The sequence below is a fragment of the Rana temporaria genome, chromosome 1 (genome assembly GCF_905171775.1).
Source record: "Rana temporaria chromosome 1, aRanTem1.1, whole genome shotgun sequence".
NCBI classification, from domain to species: domain Eukaryota; kingdom Metazoa; phylum Chordata; class Amphibia; order Anura; family Ranidae; genus Rana; species Rana temporaria.
The window spans coordinates 568,517,506-568,532,810 of record NC_053489.1 but is presented as its reverse complement, the minus strand read 5'-3'; the positions used below and the strand labels follow the sequence as shown (position 1 = coordinate 568,532,810).

Below are 15,305 nucleotides of genomic sequence, written 5' to 3'. Positions count from 1 at the left end.
TCCGGGAGCTCTGTGAGACACGTCCGCTCACATGCCGCTCTTGGCCACGCCCCCCGGCCGCGATTTTACTTCTCAGTGATGGAGCCCCTCTATAGGTTACTCCAGTTTTATCTGGAAGAGTGGGGCCCAGAATGTGATCATTTTTCAAGACATTCCAGTGTTTCTGGAAAATGTCTTTAATTTGTTTATGCTGAACCGAAAAAGTGGTAAAAAAAAAAACATTTATATTTGGAATCCTGAACTGATTTGGGTTTCTCTATCATCAAGGAGTTTCTATCCATAGATGTAATCTGTTCGATTTCCTTATCTATCGTAGAAGATTGATAACCCTTATCAACAAACCTAGATTTTAATATCTTTGCTTGACATTGGAAATCCGAGAGATTAGTGCAATTACGCCTAATCCTCAGCAGTTGGCTTCGGGGCACAGATTTTAGCCAGGCCGCGTGGTGGCAACTGTCTACCGGAATGTATCCGTTTCGATCTGTTGGTTTGAAAAATGTTTTTGTCATCAATTGACCATTTTATACCTATCTGGTTATCATTTAAACAGGACATAAATGTCTCCAAGGAGTGCCGGACACCCTTCCATAGGAGGAGGATGTCGTCTATGTACCTTGCCCAAAGAATGATTTTGGGTCCGTTACAGGCATAGACTACATCCTCCTCCCATTTAGCCATGAAGATATTGGCCAGACTGGGTGCAAATTTAGCACCCATTGCAACTCCCTTCTGTTGCAAAAAGAATTTGTTGTTATACCAGAAATAGTTGTGTTTCATTGAAAATTGTAAAAGGTCCATGATATATCTTTTCTGGGTGGCTGGAATATTACGATCTCTGGACAAAAACTGCCCAACAGCTGATAGGCCCAACTCATGTAAGAAACAGGTGTACAGTGAGGCTACATCCGCCGTTACCAGAAGAATGTCCTCACTGTAATCAACCGGCTGCCATAATGAAATGGTATGCCTAGTGTCCTTGAGATAGGACAAAATAGATCTCACAATAGGCTGTAGGTGAAAGTCGATATACCTCCCTATTTGGGAGGTTACCGAATCTATTCCGCTCATAATTGGCGGCCTGGGGGATGCATAGCATCCTTATGGACCTTGGGCAGATAGTAAATTATGGGGATCCTAGGAGCAACAGGTACCAAATAGCTTGTTTCCTTTTTGTCAAGGATACCCAATTGGGACCCGGTATCTATAAGATCTAACTATGCTTTTTTATATTCCGATGTTGGATTTTTTTGAAGACGAACATACGTTGCCGTGTCACTTAGGATCTTGGTCATTTCCCCATGGTAGGCCTCTTTGTCCAGAACGACAATACCCCCGCCCTTATCAGCCGGGCGTATAGTGAGATCCTTCCGTTCACAGAGTAATTTCAGGCTTAATTTGATATTTGGGTCATTGTAAGTTCTTTTCTTTGGGAGAGTCTCTAAATCTTTTAAGACCAAATCTTTAAATACCTGGATGGAGGGTGCTGTAGGACCAGGAGGATTGAAAAGTGAAGGATTCGAAAAACCTGAATGTACCGTCAGAGGTAACTTCTGGTAGAGATGGTCTAGTTGGATTTGAAATAAAGTATCTTTGTATGTTTAATTTCCTCACATTTTTGAATATCAATGAAGGTGGAAAACGTATTCAGTTGTTTAGGGGGGACATATTTCAATCCCTTGTTTAGAACGACTTTTTCGGATTCAGTAAAAATAGCTGTACTTAAATTAAAAATGCCATCATTGTGTAGATGCATTTCCTTTTTCTTGGTGCGCCGTCCACCTCTACATCCGCGTTTGTGTCAGGGTTTTTGTTGTACCCATTGTGCTCCTTGTAAAAACCCCCTGAGTATGATGGCCCAGGGTGATTTTGATTATAATTATATGGCGATCTATTATACTGATGGTGTTCATCTCTATCCATATAACCATATTGGGATTGGGGTGACCCCCGTTCTTCTCTGAGGGGTGAAAACCTGTTGTGTATTGGTAGTGGTGTTCTCTGAGATTGCTGTTGGTAATAATAATTAGGTTCATTGCGACTATGGCCACCTCTCCCTCGGAGTGATTCATATCGGACATATTCCCGAGAGTTCTCTTTTTCCTCTATTACCACGACCACCCCTTCCTCTTCCCCCTTGGGCTTGAGGTTGGGGCCCCCGATATTGTGTGGTGGGAGTATAACCACTAGGTTGTCCCTGATGAGGTTCTCCCGTAGTCCTAGAGCTACCCCTAGGAACCGGAGCTTGCGAGGACGAGTAGGGGTGGGATCCTGAATCACCTGCAGGAATGATTATTTCCATAGTGTTATTGTGCGTTTCTCCAGTTCTCAATGTGCTTTCTTTGGATTGCCAACTAAAAACACAATGGTTTTTTATAGTACGGTATGGTTTCATATACGAAAAAACCCTAAAAGGAGAAGGGATATATTGAAATATGTCTCCACATATATCTTCACATATGTGAAAGTGAAGTGAGTGCAACACCAATGCGCTGTGTCCACAAAAAAGGTTGGATGGTTGATCTTTTTATTCACAGCGCTACACTTTTTATATTTATATTCACGGCACACGCTGGGGAAGAAATGGCACGAAGGCCCATTTCTTCACTGTGCATGCACCGATGACCTCATCAGTGCACTACAAGGTAAATATCTCCTAAACAATGCACGTGTAGGAGATATTTTCAGTACATATAGGTAAGCTTTATTATAGGCTTACCTAGATGTAAAAATGTCTCGGGGAGGTTTACAACCACTGCTGTAGAGCTTCCCGGATCACCTTTACTGAGCAGCAGATCGCTGCCTGAAATAAAGGTAACAAGCTGCTGCAGCCAGGAGCTTGTTGTCCAGGAAGTTTTTAAGCAGCCTTATGGCCAATGCACACGATCCAAAAATCATAAGCAAAATACCGCTTTCAAAGTGATCGTACAATCTGATTGTTGGTACACAGCTTTCGATGGCCAATCACGACAGTTCATCTGATAGTCGATGGTGCAAGCATGAACATTTTCCTCCATAAGATTTTCGTTTAATCATTACACTTGTAGTCCGAAATACAAAACATGAGATCACTTCAGATTTTCTATTCTGATGTCTGAGAATTTTCTTAACTTTAGTAACCTCTTCATTTTCAATATGAGATTAGCATGCAAAAAAGACAGTAATTCGTCCGATAATCTCATCGTGTGTACAAGGCATAAGGGAGAGAAGTGGTTCAATAGTCAGTAAGGGACTAATCATACATGCTTTTTTTTCATGTATGAGTACTGTAAATGTGTAACACGGCCTAAGAAGGCCACATTAATTTTATTTAGTTAAATTGCAGCTGTCAGATCCCCTTTTGGTAAACCAAAGCCAGCATTCTCTAGCAGCTTGTGTTTTTGGCTCTGGTTATGGCTATCTGTGAATATATTGCTGTGTTGTACCAATGGATTGTTAATTGCAGTGAGGATATTGCAGTTTATGTGCTCTGATCACAGTAAGGAGTTAGTAGGACTTCACACTGAATATGTTCAGTTACTGCAGTCAGCCCTTATAAAAGACTAGCAATGTCTTTTGGGCAGAATGTGAAGTTTGGGATAGATCCACCTAATCAACATAGGATGTACACTATGAAGGTCCTTTAGTGGAAATATATGCAATATACACTAACTCTGATATGTGCTTGTTGTTGAACAGGAAACTGGCTCTGGAAACTTGAGTCAGAAGTCTGATGAAGATGACTTTGTGAAACTTGAGGATCTGCCTCTTAAACTTGCTTTACCTAAGGTATTCTGTTCAGGCTGCTTAGAAATAGTATTATTGAAATTATATTTTTTCAAGATATAAAGCCAATGTTGTTTTTGTATTAATTTCACAGGCAGAACTGATAGCTGAGATGGAAAAAGAGCAACTAAACAATAATCTCTGTGATGAAATTTTAAATGGAGAAGGACCTGGTGCTGATTTTCTTGCGGGAGATGCTTTATCACTGAAAGAGCCAGGTGAGTTCCTGAATGTTCATTTTATTGTGATGCCTGACTGGTGCCATATATGTTACCTTACACTAAATGGTCAGTTATTTACAGTGCAACACATTTTTGGCCTAATGAAATTGAGCTGTATACTGGCCAACAAGTTTCTTTTGATAATATTCAAACAAAAGGATACACGTGATATGATCATTTTAAGTTATCTGGCCTTGTGCATTACCATTTGTGGATACTGTAACAAAAAAAGTTATTTAGGAGACCGGCCCCATAATAGGTGAACATGGGAAGCTGGTCACAAATGACAGGTAAAAGGCAGATGTATTAAATCATTTTTCCTCTTCAGTTTTTACAGATAAAGACAGGTTTGACAGTCTCAACAATATTATTATTGATGTTTCACCGACAAACCCCTTTACTCTTTGCCAAATTTAAACAAAAAGCTTACACTTTTTTCTCAGTTGTTGGACTACAAACTGAATCTAACAACAACTGAAGCCTTAGCTATTGAGATCAAATATCTGGGAATATACCTGACACCCCAGTTTTCTTAACTTTATTGCTCTAAATCAGGGGTCTTAAACTGGCGGCCCACCAGCTGTTGCGAAACTACAAGTCCCATCATGCTCTGCCTGTAGGAATCATTCTTGTAACTGTCAGCCTTGCTATGCCTCATGAGACTTGTATTTTCGCAACAGCTGGAGGGCCGCCAGTTTGAGACCCCTGCTCTAAATAAATAATAAAGAAATGGAAGACCCTGTGCCTTTCTTGGATAGGTAAGAATTACCTCTGTTAAAATGACGCTACTTCCTAAATTACTATTTGGAAATGTTACGTATTAGGGTTCCGTCCACCAATCTAAAAAAATGGCAACAAGCTCTGTTGCATTTTAAGTGGGTTTAGCGGCGGAGACAAGTATTGATTAGACACAAGGTAGCTTAAACTTTCCAGATATTATGAAATATTATGTAGCAGCCCATCTTTGCCATTTGACCTCCTGATCCACACTATATCCATAATAAACGGACTGAAATTTGAATATCTTAGGATCACCCCTATTCACACCAACTCTCTATTCTGGTCCTCCAATTTAGGTGTTCCCTAGCCCTTATTCTACAAATTAGGAACGTGTGGTCATACTGCCAAGGCTAAGTTTTGCCTAACCTCCACGAAATCTCAGTTGACCCCATTTTATGTACACCCATTCGCTTTAACCTATTCAGTTTTTCGTGACATCAACCGGACAACGTGTAAACTTTTCTTATTTGATGAACTCTAGTCTACATACTTCATGGCACCTTGAACCTTGTTTTCATATTTATAAATTAAACATTATGCTTAATCGCGTAAGGTGGTAGTAGAGCCTTCTTTTTAAATGATTACCTACAGGTAAGCCTTTAATAAGGATTACCTGTATTTACAGTAAATGTGCACCGTTTATGAGATATTTACTTCGGCAGTGCCGGTGATGTCATTAGCGCATGTGCACTACGCTTTCAATATATGGCGTGCCATCCATAGAGAGCAGTGCCATGGCCGTGTCTTCCGCGTGGCTCAGCCAGTCAAACGATGGCTGAACATAAACCAGGAAGACTGGGTGAAGCTGGAAGCCCTGGAGGGCTTTGTTTTCAGGCAAGTCTTTACATAATGTGCTAGTATGTGGTGCTAGGACATTATGACATTAATTTGCAAGGAAAAGATTTTTCTTTTGCGGGTTACTATCGCTTTATTACTCAATTAGAGTTCGCTAAACGAATTCCCTCTAGTTATATGCGGTCTAAATTACAGTAGATGACTATTAGCTCATATGATTGGATATTCGCCTCTATGCATATAATATGCTTCTGTTGTATGTATTTTAGATTGTACCAATGGCAATCTCTCGAACTTTGTCCTTATACCACTTAATTTAGTGTCTTGATTGTATGGGAAATGGTACTGTTTACAACTTGATACTATATTAAGTTTATCTCTGCAGTAAAAAAAATTATATATACAGTATCGTATAGCCATTGTTGGATTTCTCTTTAAAGAGGAGCTCTGTTCCTGTTAAAAAAAAAAAAAAAAAAGGAAAAAGGAAGGAAGTCGGCAGCTATACATACTGTAGTGACTGACTTTTGATAAAAAGGGAGAGCCAGCCCAAAGTGGGAGTGGGTACCTGTCAAAACTCCATGAAGAAAAAATGTACTCCATGAAGAAAATAAAAACATTTACAGAGAATAGGGGGGGAGGGTGAGGATAAGCAGAACTTCCCTTTTAAAGTGAAGTTTAAAATGGGGGAAAAAATCGTTTTATCAAAGATACCTCTATGGTTGACTGATAACCAGGTACAAAATAAACTGGAGAAAATGTGAATATATCACCAGGTCCAGAAGGCTTATACCTTCAGCCTTTAAAAACTATATACATTATATATAAACTATATATTGGTGGCCGAAAATGCATTGACCAATGATTTTTATTGTTTAATGTATGCTTTCATTTGTTGCAGAAAGTTATGGAGCTCATTCTGGATGAATCTAAAAGCAAAATCCACAAGACAGAATTTCAGAGTTTTTAAATCTGCACTATACCTTGAGTTTGTAATAAAATGTTAGGACACTGCCGTTAAGGTCCTGTTAAGAAAAGAAAAAAAAGAAACTGTCTTTGGCAGCACTGTTGTTGGAAACCACGGTTTATCCAAGAGTACAAACACTGTTCTTTACGTTCTCCTAATCATTCTTTGTATGACTTTTTGTAAATTCTGAATTGTTAGACGTTCTAAATAAAGTTTTGCTTGTTGTATAGTTGTCATATTTATTATTTGAAGTACACCTGTCATAACAGAGGTATGGGGGCTGTCATTACTGAAAATATTCGTTGTTTGCTTGTTTTGGATTTTAGACCTGTATGCTATAAAAAAAATAAAAATAAAAAAATATCCACTTTCAAAGATGTATCTCTTGTAGGGCTGCGCATCTTCACCGGTCTCACGATTCGATGCGATTACGATTATCAAGTCCACGATTCGATTCGGCGATGCATCACGATTGCAGCGCAAGTGCGCATGGCTCTCCCCCCAAAATACTAAAGGAGATGATCAGAGACTGCAGACATGCTACAGGAGATGATCAGAGACTGCAGACATAGTACATGAGATGATCAGAGACTGCGGACATAGTACAGGAGATGATCAGAGACTGCGGACATAGTACAGGAGATGATCAGAGACTGCGGATATAGTACAGGAGATGATCAGCGACTGCGGACATAGTACAGGAGATGATCAGCGACTGCGGACATAGTACAGGAGATGATCAGCGACTGCGGACATAGTACAGGAGATGATCAGCGACTGCGGACATAGTACAGGAGATGATCAGAGACTGCGGACATAGTACAGGAGATGATCAGAGACTGCGGACATAGTACAGGAGATGATCAGAGACTGCGGACATAGTACAGGAGTTTATCAGAGACTGCGGACATAGTACAGGAGATGATCAGAGACTGTGGACATAGTACAGGAGATGGTCTATATTTCTCCTCCATACAGCCCAGTCCCTGCAGTGACAATGACTTATCACAGGTGACACATCAGATTCCACTGCATGCCCGTACCCCCCCTGTGTCCCCGGATAACAGCAGCCCCTCCTCCTCTGTACTTACATGCTGTTCTGCGCACACAGGATGATTGGAGGAAACAATGAGGAAAATACATGATTTTGCCTGTGCATTTTCAGTGAGGTTTTTATGTACTGCCATTGTCATCAATACGCCCTTTAAAAATGCACAGATGACAATGAACCCTCAATAAAAATATCAGTACATCGAGGACTACCGTGTTATTTATTTTCTATTACAATTGACACATTCCCAAGTCCTCGCTGTACTGATATTTTTTATTGAAGGTTCATTGTCATCTGTGCATTTTTAAAGGGTGTAAATAGGGTGAAACTCCCCTTTAAAAAGTGCACAGGAATACACACGGCTGCTGGGGGTCAGGACTCGAGGATTATATTCCACAACTGACAGCCCTGTGAGTTTCACTGCACTGTCTGCTGAAATTTCTCTGACTCTTTGCACATTCCAGCACACTAGGAGTTATAACAGTGGAATGTGCAAAGCAAAGAAATGTCAGCACAGGCAGAGCACATGTAGGAGTCAGACTGCTGATAAAATACCTGTGATACTAAATGCAGTTATAATTAAGTGGCCACTGCTGTAATGTGCTTTTTATAACATATGCAGAATCATACCTCATGTCTCTGTGTGTATATTACATTCCCCTCATGTGACCCCATGCTCGGACCTCCCTCTTTCTCCTCTCATCGCTCCTGATGTTCGTTCTCAGCCCCGCCCATCGTCTTTAGCTAAAGTAATAGATCACAAGAGAGGCGGACGGGGCTGACATCAGAAGAGACTTTGAGACGAGGGATGTGAGAGGACAGAGGAAGAGAGAGGCGGGCCGGACCATGGAGTCACATGATCGCATGTACAGTTACTACACACGGAGCTACGAGGTATGAATCTACATATATTTAAAAAAAGCACACACAACGCCGGCCACTTAATGGATTACAACGCGCATTTATTACAAAACAAGCATTTTAAAAGACCTGCTCGGAGCGATCTCCTGGGAGGGGCGGGGCAAGTCGGAATGACGTCACCCGACATCGAATATTGGGGTCACATGCATCGATGCCGCATCGGGGGGCCCCGAATCGCGATGCATCGATTATATTCAACACCGCTAATCTATTGACATGTAGCATAAGGATTGGGTGCAGTCTCATTTTCAAATGCACCCTGGCTGTTATTGGCTGCAAGAGCCCCAGGCAAGCAGGCAGTCTGCATCCAGGGCCGACCATTCGCATGTGATCGCAGCATGAGTGAGTGGGCATGATTATGGGGTCTTAGGCTGGGTTTACACTATTGAGAATTGGATGGGGGTTCAGTGTATTAATTTATTAAATTGAAGAAAGAAAGAAGTAAACTAACTTGCATAGACTTATTCAGCAGATGGCAGCAGCAGGCAGTCTTCCCCAAAGCTGGTAATGGTAATATAGAGGCCAACCTGTACAGGAAAGGCCCTGTGAGGTGTGTGTCCATTGAGCTGTGTGCAGTTTGGACCTATTGGGCCCTACAGCATGAACCGGTAAGCCTTTTGTGTTTAAGTTGGGACAGCCTCCCAATACCGTGTTCCCTCCCTTTGTGGTGGTTTAGAGCAGCCTTTTTCAACCAGGGTCCCTTCATGTTTCTTCAGAGGTGCCTAGCTAAAGTTGCTAGAAATTGTCCAAACATTGTATGTTTTTTTCAGGGGCACATAGGTAAAATTCCTAGAAATTTTCCAAACATTGTATAGAAATCTGCAGGTGGATAAAACGCCAAAGAAGAGACAGCAGGGCAATCTGAGTGCAGTATTCAAAGTGCTTTAATAGTCGACAATATACACACTCACAAGATAAAGGAAGATGAGCGCTTGGTAGTCACAATACAGGGTTCCTCTGCTCTGAGCGGAGGATGAGCTGTGGCTGATGGAGATGTCACAGCTGTGCTAGTGGCTCCCAGCACTTCCTAGTACATGGGTACACTCGTGGAAGCTGCTGACGTCACTTCCGGATGTCAGGGGGTGCGATTTCTATGCCACAGTGAGCCAAAGATTGTCTCGTCCTTTTCTTAAGCGGGTGGATGAAGCCTGTCTTTTTTTTTTTTTTTTTTTATTTACACAAAGCCACAGGTTTTCATTGTCCATTATTACAACCTTCTAACATCCAGAGATGACATGGTTGTTTTCTCTTCTCCATCAGCACTGAGGTCACATTAGCTCAGTGAGGGAGAGAAAATGTGGGCGAAGAGAAACATGGCAATACTAAGCCTAGTACCAGTGTTCAAATGTGTTCTTGCTTTGGAAGAATAAATCGCCTCTAGCATTGGGTGTCCCACATGTGTGTGAATGTTGAATGAATGAATGAAAACTTATATAGCGCGGCACATGCGAACTGAATCGCCTCTGTTGCTGCATTAAGTGAAACTGTGTACATTTTAGAATTATTGTTTTGAATTTTGAAGGGTGCCCTGACTGGAAAAAGGTTGAGAAATGCTTGTTTTAGAGCACAGGAAAGCACCATGATGTGTTTTTTTCCCTTTATGGGGTGATACACAGGCTTTGGCAGTGTTTAACCGCTTGCTGACCAGCCACCATCGCTATACTGTGCCAGGTTGACATTACTGCACTAATCGCCGTAGGTGTACTTCGGCCACTTTAAGAGCTATAGGGGTCGTGGGCGACCAAGGCATGCCGCCGGAGCCGATTCACACGGCTGCTGTGTCTGTCAGCCACCTGTGATCACTCCACAGAGAGCCAGAATAAGGGTCTGTGTATGTAAACAAACAGATCCCTGTTGTGGCGGGATTAGAGAGAGATCTGCTGTTCCTAGTGATCAGGAACAGCAATCGCCTCCTCCAGTCAGTACACTCCCCCCACAGTTAGAAACACCTCTCTAAGGAACACTTAACCCCTTGATTGCCCCCTAGTGTTAACCCCTTACACAGTAATCAGTGATTATTTTTTAGCTCTGATCGCTGTATTAAATGTCACTGGTGCCAAAAAGTCTGATTTGTCCTCCGCAATGTTGCAGTCCTGCTAAAAATTGCAGATCGCCGCCATTACTGGTAAAAAAATAAGTAAATAATAAAAATTCCATAAATCTATCCCCTATTTTGTAGACTATCTTTTGCACAAATCAATATATACTTATTGCGATTTATTTATTTTTACCAAAAATATGTAGAAGAATACATAGTGGCCTTAACTGATGAAATTTGTTTTAATTTTTTGGGGATATTTTATTATAGCAAAAAGTAAAAAATAGTTCGTTTTTTCAAAATTGACGCTTTTTTTTGTTTTATAACGCAAAAAAATAAAACTGCAGAGGTGATCAAATACTACCAAAATAAATCTCTATTTGTGGGGAAAAAAAGGACAACAATTTTGTTGGGGTACAACGTCGCACGACCACGTAATTGTCAGTTAAAGCGACGCAGTGCTGTATCGCAAAAAAATGTATCTGATTTCTCAGCCATCCTGCCTTCCACAACCGTTAACCAACCTGACTTCTGTGTAGTTTTGGGGGGGTTGCTGCCACTTTATTGTTTTCGAATAGACTCACATTCCTGTCAGCTGAGTTGGCCTCTTCCTGGGTTACAGGCCTATCCCTTGGCAAGCCATGACTTCTTACAGGCAGAGAGGTGGGGAGGAGGACAGTGGGGGATCCTGGATTCCCTAATTGGGAAGATCCTCCCCCAATGTTCTCCCTGCAATGGCTCCTCTACAGGTCAGGTTAGCTCTGTATTCCTGACGTTATCTGATATTTCCACTATTTCACAGGTACAATTGTCCTTTCCCAAAGTATATTTCAGGCAGATACGCAAGAGATTATTGGTTCCCCCCCCCCTCTACAGGTAACACAATGGGACAAACAGGTAAAAAGGCCCCTCCCACTTACGGAGGACACATTCCCTCTTTTCTCTTCCGTTCATAGACGGACACAGCCTTCTTTGACATTAGGGTTATGCTTCTTCTCTACCAGGAGAGTTTAGGCAGAATTTAACAGCACTTAAAGTGTTAAAACCTTTCCTTCGTGCCGCTCCTCCCAGGGGGCGTGGCTCCCCCAGGCATAACCCACACCCTGCTCTAGGAGCCTCAGTCTTTTTCTGCCTAACGACAAGAGAGGAGTCAGGCACTTCTGGAGTCCCTGTACTCTGGAGTTTTTTTCTTGCGATTTTTCTCGCTTTTATTATTTTGTTCCTGCATTTTTGAATCCTGTGATTCTTCTATCAACAGCCGACTGGGTGATAGGCTGGGTCTTGACTCTTGTAGTCCCCCCATGTTCGGCCATCGAGCGTGTGCCGGCCCTTAGCTCAGCTTTGGGATGTTCACGACAGGCCCCGTTGCTCCAGGGGCGGCCGGGGAACTTCGGTTCTAGGGCACACATATGACCGGTCTCTATGGCTTTGTCACAGTGTGTCTGGCCGACAACCATGCCATTTACGGACGTTGGTTCTGTCTAGGATACCTCCAGCCGGGTAGTCGCAGGACGGGTAAGTAGTGGCCCCTTACTCAGGTAAGTGGTCTGGCTGGTGTTTTCCCTGGGGAGGTCGACTGAGGGTCCGCCCTGCTTTCCTCTCTCCCCTTCCTCTCCCTCCTTTCCCTGACTGGGTAGTGGCTGTGAAGGGGGGCCTCCTGGGTTTTCTTTACCACCGGGGCCTGTGTGTTGTTGGGGGACTGTGTTGTTACTCTGGGGGGTGCTGCTGTGTTATATGAGGTGATTTTTACCTCAGACGGCGGCCATCTTGAAAATCTCCTTGGTAACGCTGTGATTCTTCCCTGAGGTGACAGACACAGCACAGCCTCTGGTCTCTTGTAACAGTTTTAGTGCTGTGTAACGCTGTGATTCTTCCCTGAGGTGACAGGCACATCACAGCCAGCACATCAGAGCACACCTCAGGTTTTTCAGCTCTCTCTGCAGCTGGGTGGGGTGGTGAATACCAGGGGCCCCCATGCTCTGCAATAGCGGCAAGGAGGTGACCAGTGGTTTTTTTTGTCCTGCCTTGCAGGGTGGGTGACTCAGCGCTGACACTATGGAACCTGAGCCAGGTCTCCCTCTCCAGCTATGCCTGAGTTAACCCTTAACGCCCCTTCCCCTGCCACATCTGTTATGTTGGCTGTCCTGGGTTTCTTGCCAGGTTTGAAGCAGCTAGTGCCCGAATTGGGGGTAAAAAGCGCCCCCTCCCTGAGCCTGCTTCTGGGGACACAGAATCGCTGTTTTTTTCTGGTTCTGTTATGTCAGAGGCTGCGGGCTTAACCCTTATGGATAGTGAGGATGACTGCTGCAGTCAGTTGCTGGCAAGAATTTGGCGGAGACACCTCCGTGTCAGTACCTTTTGGGGTTCAGCAGACCGCCACGCACCGCTGAAGTGTTTCCTTATGTTCCTTATTTGGACAATATGTTATACAAGGAATGGGATGCACCGCAAAAAGTTTGTCAAAAAACTTTGCAACCCGTTACCCCCTTGAGGGGGGCTTTAAAAAAAAAAAGTAGGTCTCTCCTCCGCCAGTGGACCCCCCTGTGTCCAGACTGCGCAAGGCCACCACGTTGCCTGTGGAAGGGGCTCCTGCATTTCAGGATCCCGCTGATAGGAGAGTGGAGACCGTGGCCCGCTCCCTATTCACGGTGGTGGGTTCGGCAGTGAGGCCGGCTCTGGACGGGGCCCTGGTCAGGCCCCGACTAAAAGGGCGAAGCTCCTGCTGCAGGAGCTGGAAGAAGGGGCTTCCGAATCCTCTAGGGACCTGGCTGAACAATTTGTTCAGGGTCAGAATTTTCTCTGCGAGGCGGCCATGGATACGATCTGGGGCTTCTGTCTATGCAGTGGTTCTGCGCCGCCTTATGTGGCTGAAGAGCTGGTCTGCGGACTAGTCCTCTAAGGAGCCCTTGGTGATGGCCTTTAAGGGTGAACGTTCCTTTTGGGACTTCCCTGAACGGCATCATTGAGGATACCACGGGTGGTAAGCGCATGCTGTTCCCACAGTCTGGGAAGGGCTAGGGACCTTGTCCTGTGTAAGGACCCTCCTTGCCTACCTCCGAGCGTTTTTTCACCCGCCCTATGCGGTGGGGGTAGGTCTACATGGTGCTTGAATCCCCGCTGCGGGGTAGCAGCGCACCTGATACCGCATGCCTAACAAGTCTGCGGACATACCTGCTTCCGCCTGAAGGTCTGCTCCCGCCCGTGTCTCGGGTGGGAGACTGGCTTCGCATTGCAAAGTGTTTTCCTTGAGGTACAAGATTGAGTTTCTCTCTTGTCTGCCATACAGGTTTTTGCCCTCCGGCCTCTGGCCTCCTCCAGTTCGCCAGTTGGCTCTGTCAGGGGCTGTCCAGGATCTTCTGGTCAGGGGAGTGATTGTGCCAGTTCCCTCGTTGGAACGGTCTCGGGGTTTTACTCCATTCTGTATCCCCACGGAGGATGGGGCCCTCAAGTCCCTCGTTTGTTTTGTCAAGGTGCAAACTTTTAGGTGGTGTCGATTCGCTTGGTAATAGCGGCACTCCATCAGGGGGATTTTCTGGCATCCTTGGATGTCATGAACGTGTACCTGCATGTTCGCATATCCTCAAACCACCGGAGATTCTGTGCTTTGCGATCAGGGGGGACCATTTTCAATTGGTGTCCTTCCCATTCGGCGGGTTTTCGCCAAGGTGCTCGTCCCGATACTGGCCCGGCTGTGACAGCGGGGGTTTGTTATCATGGGATGTCTGGACGTCATTCTCCTACGAGCTTTGCATTGGTGGAGCCGTGTCTATCACGTGTCAGGCTCTCCGAGTGTTCGGCTGGTTTCTGGATTGTCCTGAAATCAGGGTTGATTTTGTCTCAGGGACTGGAATACCTGGGACTAGTCCTGGATTCCGCCGGGGCAGGAGTGTTTTTCTTCTAACGGAAAAACTTCAGACTCTGTTATCTGCTGTGCAGCAGTTGCCGACCCAGAAGCGGTCATCTCTGCGATTCTGCAGGAAGGTTCTGGGTCCGTTGGTTGCCTCTTTCGAGGCGGTTCCGTATGTCCAATTCCACACCAGGGTACTACGGTGGGAATTGCTGTCACGTTGGGACAAGCTTCCGTCATCTCTGGATTACCAGATTTAATTGAGTCATCTGCTCATGTCTTCCCTGGTGTGGTGGCTGGCGTTTCCGGTGCTTCGGGCTGGAAAGTCGTTTTTCTGCAGGCCACTGGACAGTGGTCACGACAGATGCCAGCCTCTCCGGTTGGGGAGGGGGTACCCAGTCAGCCCAGGGGCACTGGACTCAGGTGGAGTCCTGCCTACTGATCAACGTTCTGGAGCTCCGAGCAATCAAGCTTTACCTTGCCAGGTGGTCCCTGGATCTACAGGGCCGACAGGTCGGAATCCTGTCCGATGACGCCACGGCCGTGGCGTAGGTTGATCATCAGGGAGGCACACAGAGTTCTGTTGCAGCGACGGGGGTCGCGCACATCCTTTCGGTGGGCCGAAGGGTCCGTTCCGGCTCTATCGGCCGGGTACATTCCGGGAGTACGGAATTGGCTAGCCGACCTCCTAAGTCGCACTACACTGGGCCAAGGAGAGTGGTCTCTCCACCCGCAGGTGTTTCGGGGTCTGTGGCAAAAAGTGGGGCACTCTGGACGTGGACCTTCTAGCGTCCCGTCTCTATAGGTAGGTGCCACGTTTCGTGGCCAGGTTTAAAGACCCGTGGGCGGACGCGTCAGGGGCTCCTTGGGGTCACTATCGTCTACTTTACACCTTCCCTCCTCGGAAGCTTCTTCCTCGCCTG

At 44.9% G+C, this 15,305-nt stretch overlaps 1 protein-coding gene across 10 annotated transcripts in view; it reads left to right on the top strand.

The window, feature by feature from the left end:
* PCM1 (pericentriolar material 1) overlaps positions 1–6,757 on the top strand; it is a 229,552-nt gene extending 222,795 nt beyond the window's left edge. For all 10 annotated transcript variants that reach the window (XM_040334550.1, XM_040334544.1, XM_040334515.1 and 7 more), the window contains 3 exons: positions 3,679–3,768; positions 3,860–3,983; positions 6,460–6,757. In XM_040334550.1, coding sequence (XP_040190484.1) covers positions 3,679–3,768; positions 3,860–3,983; positions 6,460–6,485 — 240 coding nt within the window. In that variant the 3' untranslated portion in view covers positions 6,486–6,757. The remainder of the gene's footprint in view (positions 1–3,678; positions 3,769–3,859; positions 3,984–6,459) is intronic.
* The last annotated feature ends 8,548 nt before the right edge of the window (positions 6,758–15,305 follow it).